Genomic DNA, 12,083 nt, shown 5'->3' with positions numbered 1-12,083 from the left:
GAGAAGTGGCACATATGTTCCACCGATTTGGAAATTGAAACGTGATGACATTGGATCGAGAAAATGTGATTGTTCGTTTAGATTGTGATGATACTATAAGGTGAATGCTACATAGAAATTTAATGCGATTTCTGTTATGCATAATCATGCTTTGAAAACTGAGCTAGTCAGTCATCCCATCGTATGTCTCCTTAAATCGGAGGAGATGAAAATGGTTTCAGACATGTCTTTAATCAGGGTGGCGCCAAAAAACATACTTGCAAATTTGAAACTGAAAAGACCTGAAAGTGTTTCAAATATCAAGCAGGTATACAATGCGCGTTATCAAACCAACATGGCGATAAGAGGTCCTAGATCCAAAATGCAACAACTTTGGAAGCTTTTGGATGATAACCAATATGTTTCTAGGTACATAATTTGTGAAGACAATGTCACTATTTGTGTCATATTTTGGACTCACCCCGAAAGTATCAAGTTGTTCAACATATTTCCCAGTGTCCTCATAATTGATTCAACGTATAAGACCAACAAGTATAGGCTTCCGCTTCTGGAAATTGTTGGTGTTACTTCTACGGAGAAGACTTTTTCAGTAGGATTTGCATTTTTGGAATCCGAAAAAAAAGGTCAATGTTACACGGGCCTTGAAAATGTGTGAGACTTTGTTAAAGGACTAAGAAAACATATCGAATGTAATTGTCACCGATCGAGACACCACATTAATGAATTCGGTTGCAAAGGTGTTTCCTACATCCTAAGCATTACTTTGTCAATATCATATAATAAAAAATGTGAGAAGTCGGCTCAAACCTGCGGTAGGCACCAAACAAATCAAGGGTGAAGAAAGAAAAATTGTCAAATATGGTGTGGTGTTGGAAAAGATAATGGATGCATGGAATGGCATATTAAATTCATCCACAGAAGACTTGTATGTTGCCTCTGTAATGGATTTTAGGTGTGTGTGTGTGTGTGTGTGTGTGTCAGATATCCAAATTTTCTGAAATACGTTGAGAGACTATTCTGAACCAAGTGAAGGAGAAGATTGTTTATGCTTGGACCGATCAGGTTAGACACCTCGACAATACAACAACTAACATAGTCGAATCTGCACATTCGGCATTGAAGAAATGGTTGGATGATAGTGTCGCAACGCGAAAAACAACCGGCAGAGGGAAATACAGAGCCGCCACCGACGCTATTCATCCTATGACGGAAAGGGAGCGTAGGACTAACCTAAGGAAGGGAAAGGAACGGTCTTACGACCAGAGATTGCAAGGTACGGGAGTAGGTTACGCAAGGGGAAGGATTATCACCCCCTCACGTCCGTCGTACTCGACGGGATCCACGCTTAAAAGATAGCTCAAAGAAAAGGAAGGGGTTGCTAATAAACTGCTCAAAGAAACTACACAAACTGGAACGATAAACAGGTGGGGGAGAGAAAGAAAACGGAGGAAGTGGACTCGGCAGGATGTCGCATCCTGGGCCTACATAGCTTGTCAGAAACAAACATCAGAGTCAACGTAGTTCGGGAAAAGGAGACATGCTCGCTAAGACATTGCGTCTTATGCCTACGTATTTTCTCTATCCAGAGGAGAATCATAGCACTCGTAGCTCGGCTAACGCACGCTGAAACAAGACGCCAAAATGGGACGCTGAGACGTCAAAAGAAACACCAAAAGGAAACAGAATGCGAATACATGGACTTACACCCGACTCCTAACAATAACAAAAAGGAAACAGAATGCCAATACATGGACTTACACCCGACTCCCAACAATAACAAAAAGGAAACAGAATGCCAATACATGGACTTACTTCCGACTCCCAACAATAACAAACGCTAACCAACGAACACCAAAGAAAAGGTTATCAGAATGAACCCCAGCAAAGTAACCAAATATCCAGCATAAATTCCCGATATGTATAACCAGTCACCACAAATGAACCCCAAAGACGAACCCTAAGTGAATGACAATCGTCATAAATGAGCCCCGAGATGAACCCCAGTGAATAACAATCATCACAAATGAACCCCGAAGATGAACCCCAATATGAATAACAATCATCACAAATGAACCCCGAAGATGAACCCCAATATGAATAACAATCATCACAAATGAACCCCGAGATGAACCCCAAGTGAATAGCAATCATCACAAATGAACCCCGAGATGAACCCCAAGTAATAACAGAAGAAATCCCCCAAGGTATGAACATACCACACACGCACACGCTGAACAAACAGGTACTCACACCAAAGCAAACAAATGTCGGAAACAAAGGCACGATACGGTAAACACAAGTGGAGAATAAGGGTGAACACACGCGAAAACAAAGAAAATGGTGAGAGGAAACAACACAAATATAAAAAAAACAACTAAAGGGTGCCCGGAGAGATTGCACTCAACCTCCTGCCTACGTATCTCATCTGGCATGAGAATCAGGGCGACGTAGTTCCCCTTACCAAGGGTAAAACACTCTCCTAACCAGAGATCGGGGAAACAACAAACCAATAGGGAGACTAAGACTCGAGCCTAATAGTTGTCATGTAATCAATATCCCTAAGTTGAGGTCTCTAACAAGAACTTAACTCATCCTGGAAGCGAGTCAACTCAAGTCTAAACTCTACATATGTTCAACTTCCTCAGAAGTCAATCGTACGACTCCTACAGAAAAGGAGATGAGAAGAGGAAAGCAAATAAACACACCAACACAAGTAAACAAACATCACACACTATATCCATACAAGAGTCTCAAACAATGGGTGGGCTTTAGTCAAGAGGGGTCATATCAACCTCGACAAACAAGCCAAACTGTAAGGGGTAATCTGTAGCTCTTAACCACTGACATTGAACGTCAAGGTGAGCAGATCAAAATGGTAATGAGGATGAGACCTCATAGCTCTTAACCCTGGCTAGGGTGAGTTCATGACACAGAAAGCATGGGGATCCAGAAAGTGGGATCCTTTTCCACTTGACAGACTCTGGACAAAAGATCTGACATGTTCAGAAGCATCAGCACCTAGTGCGAGCATAAAGAACGACACACTGAATAACGGGGAATCGGTTACAGATCCCTACCTTCCGTCAATTGCCTCTTATCTTGGAGGTCTTATCACATATAACACATGCCTCTTCTTGGAGGTCTTTGGGCATAATTTTAAACAAACACAAACAGAGCCTCTGAAGGAGGACTTGCCAGCAAAATGCCTGCCAAAAAGGTGACAGGACTCCAGACTACATGAAGTAAGAAGCTAACTACCTGAGTGGTGCGTCAACCACAATCCAATGCTCAAGCAAGAGCTAAAGCAAGTAAGCAACTAAGGTACCTGTACAAAGACTAAACAGTTAGTACTTCAATCATAAAACCAGAAGACAAGCAGTGAAATCCTCTAACAGTTACACAATTCAATGCATAAGTGCCCTAGCACTCAAATGAGCTCATGAGCTCACCACATCACTTAAAACCCTACAAAACAAAAATAGGTCAGAACTCAATGCATTTTATATCTCACAAGGTGAGACCAAACCCAATCATCAATGATGAGTATCTAAACCTGAAACAAAAGACAAAGTTAGTTTATGTACATCCAATCTACACAACAAAGCATAAGCAAACAAAGGCATGAGATGAACCAAGATCACTCCAAGTCAGAAGTAGGGTCCTTCAAATGACCACCCAATAATCCATACTCCCATGATCCAAAATCAACCATAAACCCCTTGAAAACTCAAGTAGAACAAGCTTGCACTCAAAACTTGCCCCCAATGGCTTCACACCTCTTCAAACATTTCTTAAAGCCTCCAAAAGCTGTGAGAACCCCAAATAAACTCCAACCAATGATCACAAGCCCCAAACAGAACCATATGAACCCCTAAACATCAATCACCAAGGCCAAAGACCCACCATACCTCAAATACCATTCAATTACTTCAAAAGCTCCAAAATAGGCCTAAATCACTTCAACAAGTCACCACAAGCCTCAAACCATTCCAAAGTTCACAAATCAGTAGGATCAAGCCTCTAAAATCATCTCTAATGAGCCACAAATCCAATTTGTAAGCCCATCCATTCATCTCACACCAATAAGAACCTCCACTCCCTCAATATCTCATAAGTCTCCTTGAAAATTCACTTGTGTTCCCAACCTCCAAATAAGTACCAAATGAAGTATGACTTGAATGAATGTGCCAATCAAATGACTCAAGACTCACAAATCAGGGATAAAACCAATGCAAAAGAGGCAAAGGCTCACACCACAAAGAAAACCATAAACCAAGTCAAAGAATGGACCAAAAGCAAACCCTAAAATTGGGTCAAAACCCTAGTACAAAGACAAGATTCAAAACCTAACCAAATGACCAATCCAGGACCCATCCTTTTGCACATCACACATTCAAACACTCCCTCCAATGTCCTCAAAAGGACCAACATCAAATCAAGGACCAAGTACTTCAACTTGCCTATGTAATGTAATGACCAAAAATATGCACAAAATGAACTTCCAAATTAGAAAATTCATATCAAATTAGAAATGCATGCAATGAATTTGGGATTTTTTGTATGAATTCCCTATGCCATGAATGTTCCATATGCAAAAGATCAAGTCCAAAATCATGCAAATGCTATGTGAACAAAAACGCACCAATTCAATGTCAAAAATGTGACACAAATTGTCACATTTTTCTCTATGTGTCAAAAATGATGATAACATGTGAGAAAAAATCCAAACCAGTGACCAATAATTCATGTCATGTACGAATGTCATGTATGCAAAAGAGTGGATCAAAAGGTTCAAAATTGAGGATTTCATAATACATTGAATGCACTAGGTCAATTTGGCATAATGTTGATTCAAAAATTCCCACATAAAAATCCAGACATCAAAAATTCTTGAATTTAACACCATAAAAAAGTAGACACAAATACAAAACTATGAAAAAAAAATTGGGACTCAATTGGACAATTTTTGGATTTTTTTATGAATTAAACAAAATGACCAAAATAATTGAAATATAAAATGGAAAAGGGAGGGAAATGGATTATTTGAATTAATCAGGAAAAATCACAGGCCATTGGATCTGGCGCGCATCTGAGATCAACGGTCCACATTCAAACTAATGAAACACACCGTTTCATTAATCTAGTCATTCACCCAGTCAGCGTTCAACGCTTGTGTGGCCTTGGTCAAACGCATCGCATCCACTCACTCTTCCACGCATTGCACCACCTGGCGCCTACATCAGCAAAACCCTAAAATAACACAGACGTCGGAGCTCCACTCCGGTCGTCTTCCCCGATGAGTTCACAGTGGCTCCCACGGCGGCGCCACCCTAAAAATTCCCAGAAATTCACCAGACCAACACCATTCCACTCAGTTTTCCATGCTGGTTCCAAATATCACCTTATATTCTCCTAATTCTTCCTAGGTTTTGCAATTCGAAGAGAATAAGTTTCCAGATCCAAACTTTCAGTCGCCATGAAATCCTTAATGCTCACTCAATCTCAATTCTAATCATATATTCATGACCTACACAACAAGATCTTCAATCCTATAACCTAAAATCAGCAAAAGGAGAGAGTGAATATGGAGTCACCTGGAATTGGAGATCTCTGAAATCACGATCTCATGAGCTCAGCTGCTCCAGATCAACTCCTTTGAACTTCCTTTGAAGCTTTATGCAAAAAGAAATGGATGAAACCTCTTGAATGTGCCTCAATTTCCAAATCCGTTCATCATGATAATGCACTTGAACTGCTCGAATTCTTGAGGAATAATACCAAACGATGGATGATTCTTGCTCAGTGAAGTATGAGGATCAAGAATCTGCAATAATCTTTGAGGTTTGTGTGAAGGAAATGCAAATTCGAAGAGAGAGATTTTGAGAGAGTTTCTTGAATTCTAGATCTGAAAATGCAGTTATGAGGCTTGTGATTAGGGTTTCCCTATTTATACTCCTTGCTAATAACACTAATAATCATTTTAGCCATTTACTAATCATGATTAGTGAGTTATTATGCAACTTGCAAAAATACAAATTGAGCTCCCATAGCCATAATGCACGTGCTCAGCCCCATGCTAGGATCTTAATTCACTCAAGAGCAACCAAAGGTCAGGATTTGAAGGTTGTTTTGCTTACATCTCAAGCCAAGAATGAATGGTGAAGATTTGCTTCACTTTGAACATGTGTGAAACAAGGAACATACACGCCTCTCTCATGCATGGAAAGGGCTCATTTTTAATCAAATATGGCCTATGAAGAAAGCTGAAATGAAGCCTTGCCTTGGTTCTTTGTGAATTTTGATTTGTAGCATGATATCATCCTTGGAACAAATGTGAAATAATGTGACTTTTGGCCATGATTCCTTGAAGCTTAGCTTGCAAAATTGAGTCAAATGATGTCATTTTGAGATGCCTTGAACATGAGAAGCACATTGCAAAAAGAATGCACCAATTTGAAGCATTATATCAAAAGTTATGCCCTTTTGAATTTCCATGCATACTTTGTGATCAAATGACTATAACTCCTCAAACATTCATCACATGGACATGAATTAAGGCTTTTTGGAAAGGGGAGACAAAGATCTACAACTTCCATGTTCACCAAAAATCCATTTGAAACTTATTTGATATTGAAAAGTCAAGTTGAAAGTGGACCAAAAACTTGCCAAATTTGGAAACTTTGAATTATAGGTCATTTTCCATTTTTAGTAACTTTTGCCATGACCTTTGAATCTTCAAGATGGATGTTTAGGATGATGAATAGACCCCATTTGAACATGATTGAGGTGTCTCAACTCATTTCCCCACCTCATAGCCCTCAGTTGACTGCACAGTTGACTTTTGGTCCTCAGATGACCTTGAAATGTCTTAACCCACTTGAGCCTCTACCACTTGGTGAAATTGCTTCAAAATGAAACCCTAGATCATGTGAGCTCCTTATAATAATCATGTGACCCTCATCCCAAGAAAATACCTCATCTCTTTGAGAAACCCTAGTTGGAAGAACTGCATTGATTAGGGTTGACCAGAGGTCACAACCCCAATCCAGAGGAACTTGAGGATGAATTCTGAAACTCTTGATGATGATAGAACCACGAGGATGGTGATATATCCTTGCAGATAAGATAATGCTCAAGACCTCTGAAGAATCAAGAAACCCTAATTGGAGCTCATACCCTCAGATGGTTGATGATCAATTCATAGAGACCCTCAGGCTTGAATCTCCTAATTTCCCCATCTTTTGAAAAGACTTTGGAGGATGACCTTCTCCTTTCACATGAGATGCAAAATGCAATGCCTAATGCCCTAAAACATGAAATGCAATGCCCCAAACTAGTCTCAAGAAGAGGAGGGCAAATTTTGAGGTGTTACAGATAGTAAGGGTGATTTTTATAGAGAGTGGGACGCCGTGAACCAAATGCTCCAAAACCAACATAATGAAATAAGAACAACTTTTGGTAGGAGCATTATCGTATTAGAACACCGATTCAAAGACAACACTCTTTATTCGAATTTTGTTGGCAATGTATCTCAGGCGACATTGAATTTCATTTTTCATAAAGCGAAGCGAGCAGAGAAGATAGGTTCGGATAGTTCAAAGTGTGGATGTACACTTAGGAAGACTTACGATCTTCCATGTGCTTGTATCATTTCAAAAAAGATAAATATTGATGCCCCGATATGTATGGATGAAGTCTACAGTCACTGGAAAAGGTTCTGGTTTGATGACGATGGTGTGACAAAGAATGGTAAAGTAGGAATAACTATCATGATCGAGTGGGAAATAATACAAGATATATTTTCTAAAGCAGATGATACAATAAAATTGCACATGAATGAGCAGTTGAGGAAGATTGCCTATCAAGAAACCATAGATTTGAAACCTCCTTCGGAATCGGTTAAAACCAAAGGTGCCCATAAAAAGGTCGAACCGACATAAGATGACAATTCAACGAAGTGGTCTTCATACTTTGAACATGTTGATTTACATTTCCCAGATTCTCCAACTCTAAAATCTCAAAAAAGTGTTAGCAGACCACCTCCTTCACCGTCAATGCCAAAAATAATATTCATTGAAGAAATGCCGCTTTTTATGCATAAATACATTGAGCGGATTGTAAATGTTAAGTTGCGGTTATCAAGCCGTATCCGGCTTACTTGGTAGAGGAGAGGAGAATAACTTTATTGCCTGCCAAGAACTTTTTAAAGAGTTGACGACGCATATGGAATCCTACACATCGCTATACGAGATAAAATAATATTTTGATGCAATTCATGATGCTCTTACTCCTTGTGTTAACGGTCTCATGCCATTTTCAAAATGGTCGCGCTTCCCTGAAATGGGTTGTCTTATAGCAAGTGCGTATAACAAGGTGTGTATCTGACAAGATATGGTTTCTCGGAGACATTTTTTCCACTTCGGAGTGGCCCACCTAAACATCCTTTCGGACGCATCATGTGTATTAGGTGGTTTTCAAAATCGCTACATTTTGTTGAGGTTTATTTGAAACCAAGGTGTCCTATACCAAACACTTCGGAGTGGCTCTACCTAAGAACTCTTAGATATGAGATCCTACTCACTCCCCCTCAATCACAGCAGTGATATAAAACAAGAATTACAATGAAAAGAAGACAATCTTCAAAGACACATACTTTATCTTACTTAAAAGGTTAAATTAAATAAACACACACTCATGCTTCAAAGCTTAGAGTGGACAAATTACAACTCAAAAATCAGTCCAATTCAATCATCTATGGATGAATGAATGGCTTACAAACCACACGACCACACAAGACTCAAACCCTTATTCTCTCTCAATATTTTGTTCGTTATTTCTTGTGTATAAAACCAGGTTTTCCATGTCCTTTATATAGAAGCATTTGGCTGGGCTTGGACATCATAAAACACTAAAACTATTTTCCATTCATATCTTCTCATGACAGCAGATTATATCTCGTTGTAAAATTGTAATTACTGATTGATAGCGCGTTCAATCATCTCATCAATCATACATAGATTAGCATTAAAAACACAATCACATAATACATAGCATTCAGACTGAATGTTTTGTATACAGATGTCATGACATTGGGTCTGACATCTCAGTAAAATCCTGCATATTCTCATTTTAAACATCATACAGGTACATGTTATCTTATGTCAAGACAACACTTGTGACACCTTGTGAACACTCTAGGTTTTACCAAAATTGCTGCCAACACAATCACATAATACATAGCATTCAGACTGAATGTTTTTTACCGGTCTTTTCCGATTCACCACCTTGTACTCTCGACATCTCCTTACCTCAAGAAAATCGACCTTCTTAGATTTGTGCCAACTCTCCAGTCTTCAGACTTTGAAGAGTCTTCTTGATTAACCCTCTAGGATCGTCACAATTCTTTCGCTGTCTTTACACCATTCTTCAATTCCTCGTCTCTGATCGGACCTCAAAGGAATCTTTTGTCAAAAAGAAACGCTTCGCACCACCACCTGCAAGTGAGTGAAAATAACCAACAGCACCTGCAAAAGAGACCGTAAGATAAAACATGCCCCAGGCGCGCCAAAATTTCAACACCCAGGTCACTCAACCTTCCGAATAAGATTTCAAGTTTCAATCCTCTAAACATGCATTGTAAAAGACCCCTACATCTCAAAATGCAAAGATTCTTATCAAAATAAACGGATGTTTTTGCAATCAAAGCGGTAATGAAAACAAAAACAAAATTATTTGACTGAATATGCATTTTATTGATTGAAAAAGGTGGCTCGTAACTGAGCAGTACACAGGAAGCAATCCCTGAAAAGAGGTAATTACGCACAAAAGACAAATCTATCCTAATGGTAATGTGAACTCGTGATCTCATCAAGTCCCAACCCGGTTACAACCCATATGTCCTCAAGACTCTCTGCGCTTTCTGCCTTCCGAAACAAGACGCTTCCGATCGATCTCCGTTTTTAGATTACCCATGTGTCATATCCAAAGTACAAACGACCATGCTAGACGCAGTTGTTCATTTCACTCCCTCTTTTGCCTGGACCGCCCTTTCGGATTTTCAGTCCACCGGGATACCCTTTTTTGCCCAAGCCGCCCTTGTGGGGTTTTCGACCTGCCGGGTGTACAGTTTTTTTTTTATCCCTAATTTTTGCCCGAACCTTTTTCATCATCATTTTTTTGGGTTCGCCGGGAAGCCCATTTTTGCCTGGACTATTTTATTCTTTCCGTCCAGTGGGTCTCTTATACGAAGTATTTTTTAGCTGCGTCCGCATTCACAGGGGATGGAAAATCCTCACCATCCATGGTCGTCAACAACAATGCTCCGCCAGAGAAAACCTTCTTGACCACGAATGGACCTTCATAATTGGGTGTCCACTTGCCCCGACGATCGTTCTGAGGAGGAAGGATCCTTTTCAACACCATATCTCCCACATGGTATATATGAGGTCGCACCCTTCGGTCAAAAGCACGCTTCATTCGCTGCTGGTACAACTGCCCATGACAAATGGCCGCCAACCTCTTTTCCTCAATCAGGCTTAACTCTTCATACCGAGTCCTTACCCATTCAGCCTCTTCCAATTTCACATCCATCAGGACTCTCAATGACGGAATTTGGACCTCAACTGGTTGCACAGCTTCCATCCCATACACAAGCGAGAAAGGCGTTGCCCCAGTAGATGTACGCACTGAGGTTCGATACCCATGCAACGCAAACGGCAACATCTCGTGCCAATCCTTATAGGTCACGACCATTTTTTGCACAATCTTCTTAATATTCTTATTAGCCGCCTCGACCGCCCCATTCATCTTTGGACGATAAGGAGAAGAATTGTGATGCTCGATCTTGAACTCCCGACACAGTTCTACCATCATCTTGTTGTTGAGATTAGAACCATTATCAGTGATGATTCTTTCGGGAACCCCATATCTGCAAATGATGTCTCTTTTCAGGAACCTGGCCACGACCTGCTTCGTCACGTTTGCATACGACGCTGCTTCCACCCACTTGGTGAAGTAATCAATAGCCACTAATATGAACCGGTGCCCAATCGAAGCTGTAGGCTCGATCTTTCCGATCATATCAATGCCCCACATAGCAAACGGCCACGGAGACGACATCAAACTCAATGGATTTGGAGGCACATGCACCTTGTCAGCATAAATCTGGCATTTATGACATTTCCGCACGAAGTTGAAACACTGAGCCTCCATTGTCATCCAGTAATATCCAGCCCTTAACAACCTTTTCACCATCGCATTCCCGCTGGCGTGGGTACCGAACGATCCCTCGTGCACCTCTTTCATCAATTGGCTTGCTTCTTTGCCATCGACACATCTGAGCAAAACCCAATCAAAATTCCTCTTGTACAAAACCCCATCTTTATTCAGATAGAACGCCATGGCCAACCTTCTCAGAGTCTTTCGGTCCTTCTTAGACGCTCCCTCGGGATACTCTTGGGTCTCCAGATAACGCTTGATGTCATAATACCACGACTTTTCATCATCAGGCACTGTCTCGACAACAAACACATAAGCCGGTCTATCCAGCCGTCCCACCTCAACACTAGGAACTTGATTCCACCACTGCACTTTAATCAAAGCGGTTAGAGTAGCCAATGCATCTGCTAACGGATTTTCTTCCCTCGGCACATGGTGTAATTCCACCTTGGTGAAGAACGTCAACAATCTCCTCGTATAATCCTGGTATGGAATTAAGTGGGATTGATGCGTAAGCCATTTCCCGTTAACCTGGTTCACAACCAGAGCCGAATCTCCATAAATAACAAGGTTTTTGATTCGCAAATCAATCGCCTCTTCGACACCCAAGATACAAGCTTCATATTCAGCCACATTGTTGGTGCATTCAAATGTTAGTCGGGCAGCAAAAGGAATGTGGGATCCCTTCGGCGTAACCAAAACAGCACCAACTCCGCTACCATTCACGTTAACGGCCCCATCAAACATCAGAATCCATTCGGACTCAGGGTCAGGCCCCTCCTCCGGGATAGGTTCTTCACAATCTTTTGATTTGAGAAACATGATGTCCTCATCGGGGAACTCAAATTCCATCGGTTGATAATCCT

At 40.7% G+C, this 12,083-nt stretch overlaps 1 protein-coding gene across 1 annotated transcript; it reads left to right on the top strand.

Moving 5' to 3' along the window:
• The first annotated feature begins 211 nt into the window (after positions 1-211).
• Positions 212-655, top strand: LOC127079605 (protein FAR1-RELATED SEQUENCE 5-like). The gene has a single exon (XM_051019984.1). The coding sequence runs from the start codon at positions 212-214 to the stop codon at positions 653-655; it is 444 nt and encodes a 147-aa protein (XP_050875941.1).
• Positions 656-12,083: the final 11,428 nt, after the last annotated feature.

This window comes from Lathyrus oleraceus, chromosome 5 (assembly GCF_024323335.1).
Source record: "Lathyrus oleraceus cultivar Zhongwan6 chromosome 5, CAAS_Psat_ZW6_1.0, whole genome shotgun sequence".
Taxonomy (NCBI): Eukaryota; Viridiplantae; Streptophyta; class Magnoliopsida; order Fabales; family Fabaceae; genus Lathyrus; species Lathyrus oleraceus.
Note: the sequence above shows the minus strand (reverse complement) of the source record. Positions and strands in the feature narration are given on the sequence as shown.

Excerpts from the sequence above, each read along its gene's own strand:
- LOC127079605 (XM_051019984.1), top strand. The coding sequence starts at position 212 with ATGGTTTCAGACATGTCTTTAATCAGGGTGGCGCCAAAAAACATACTT.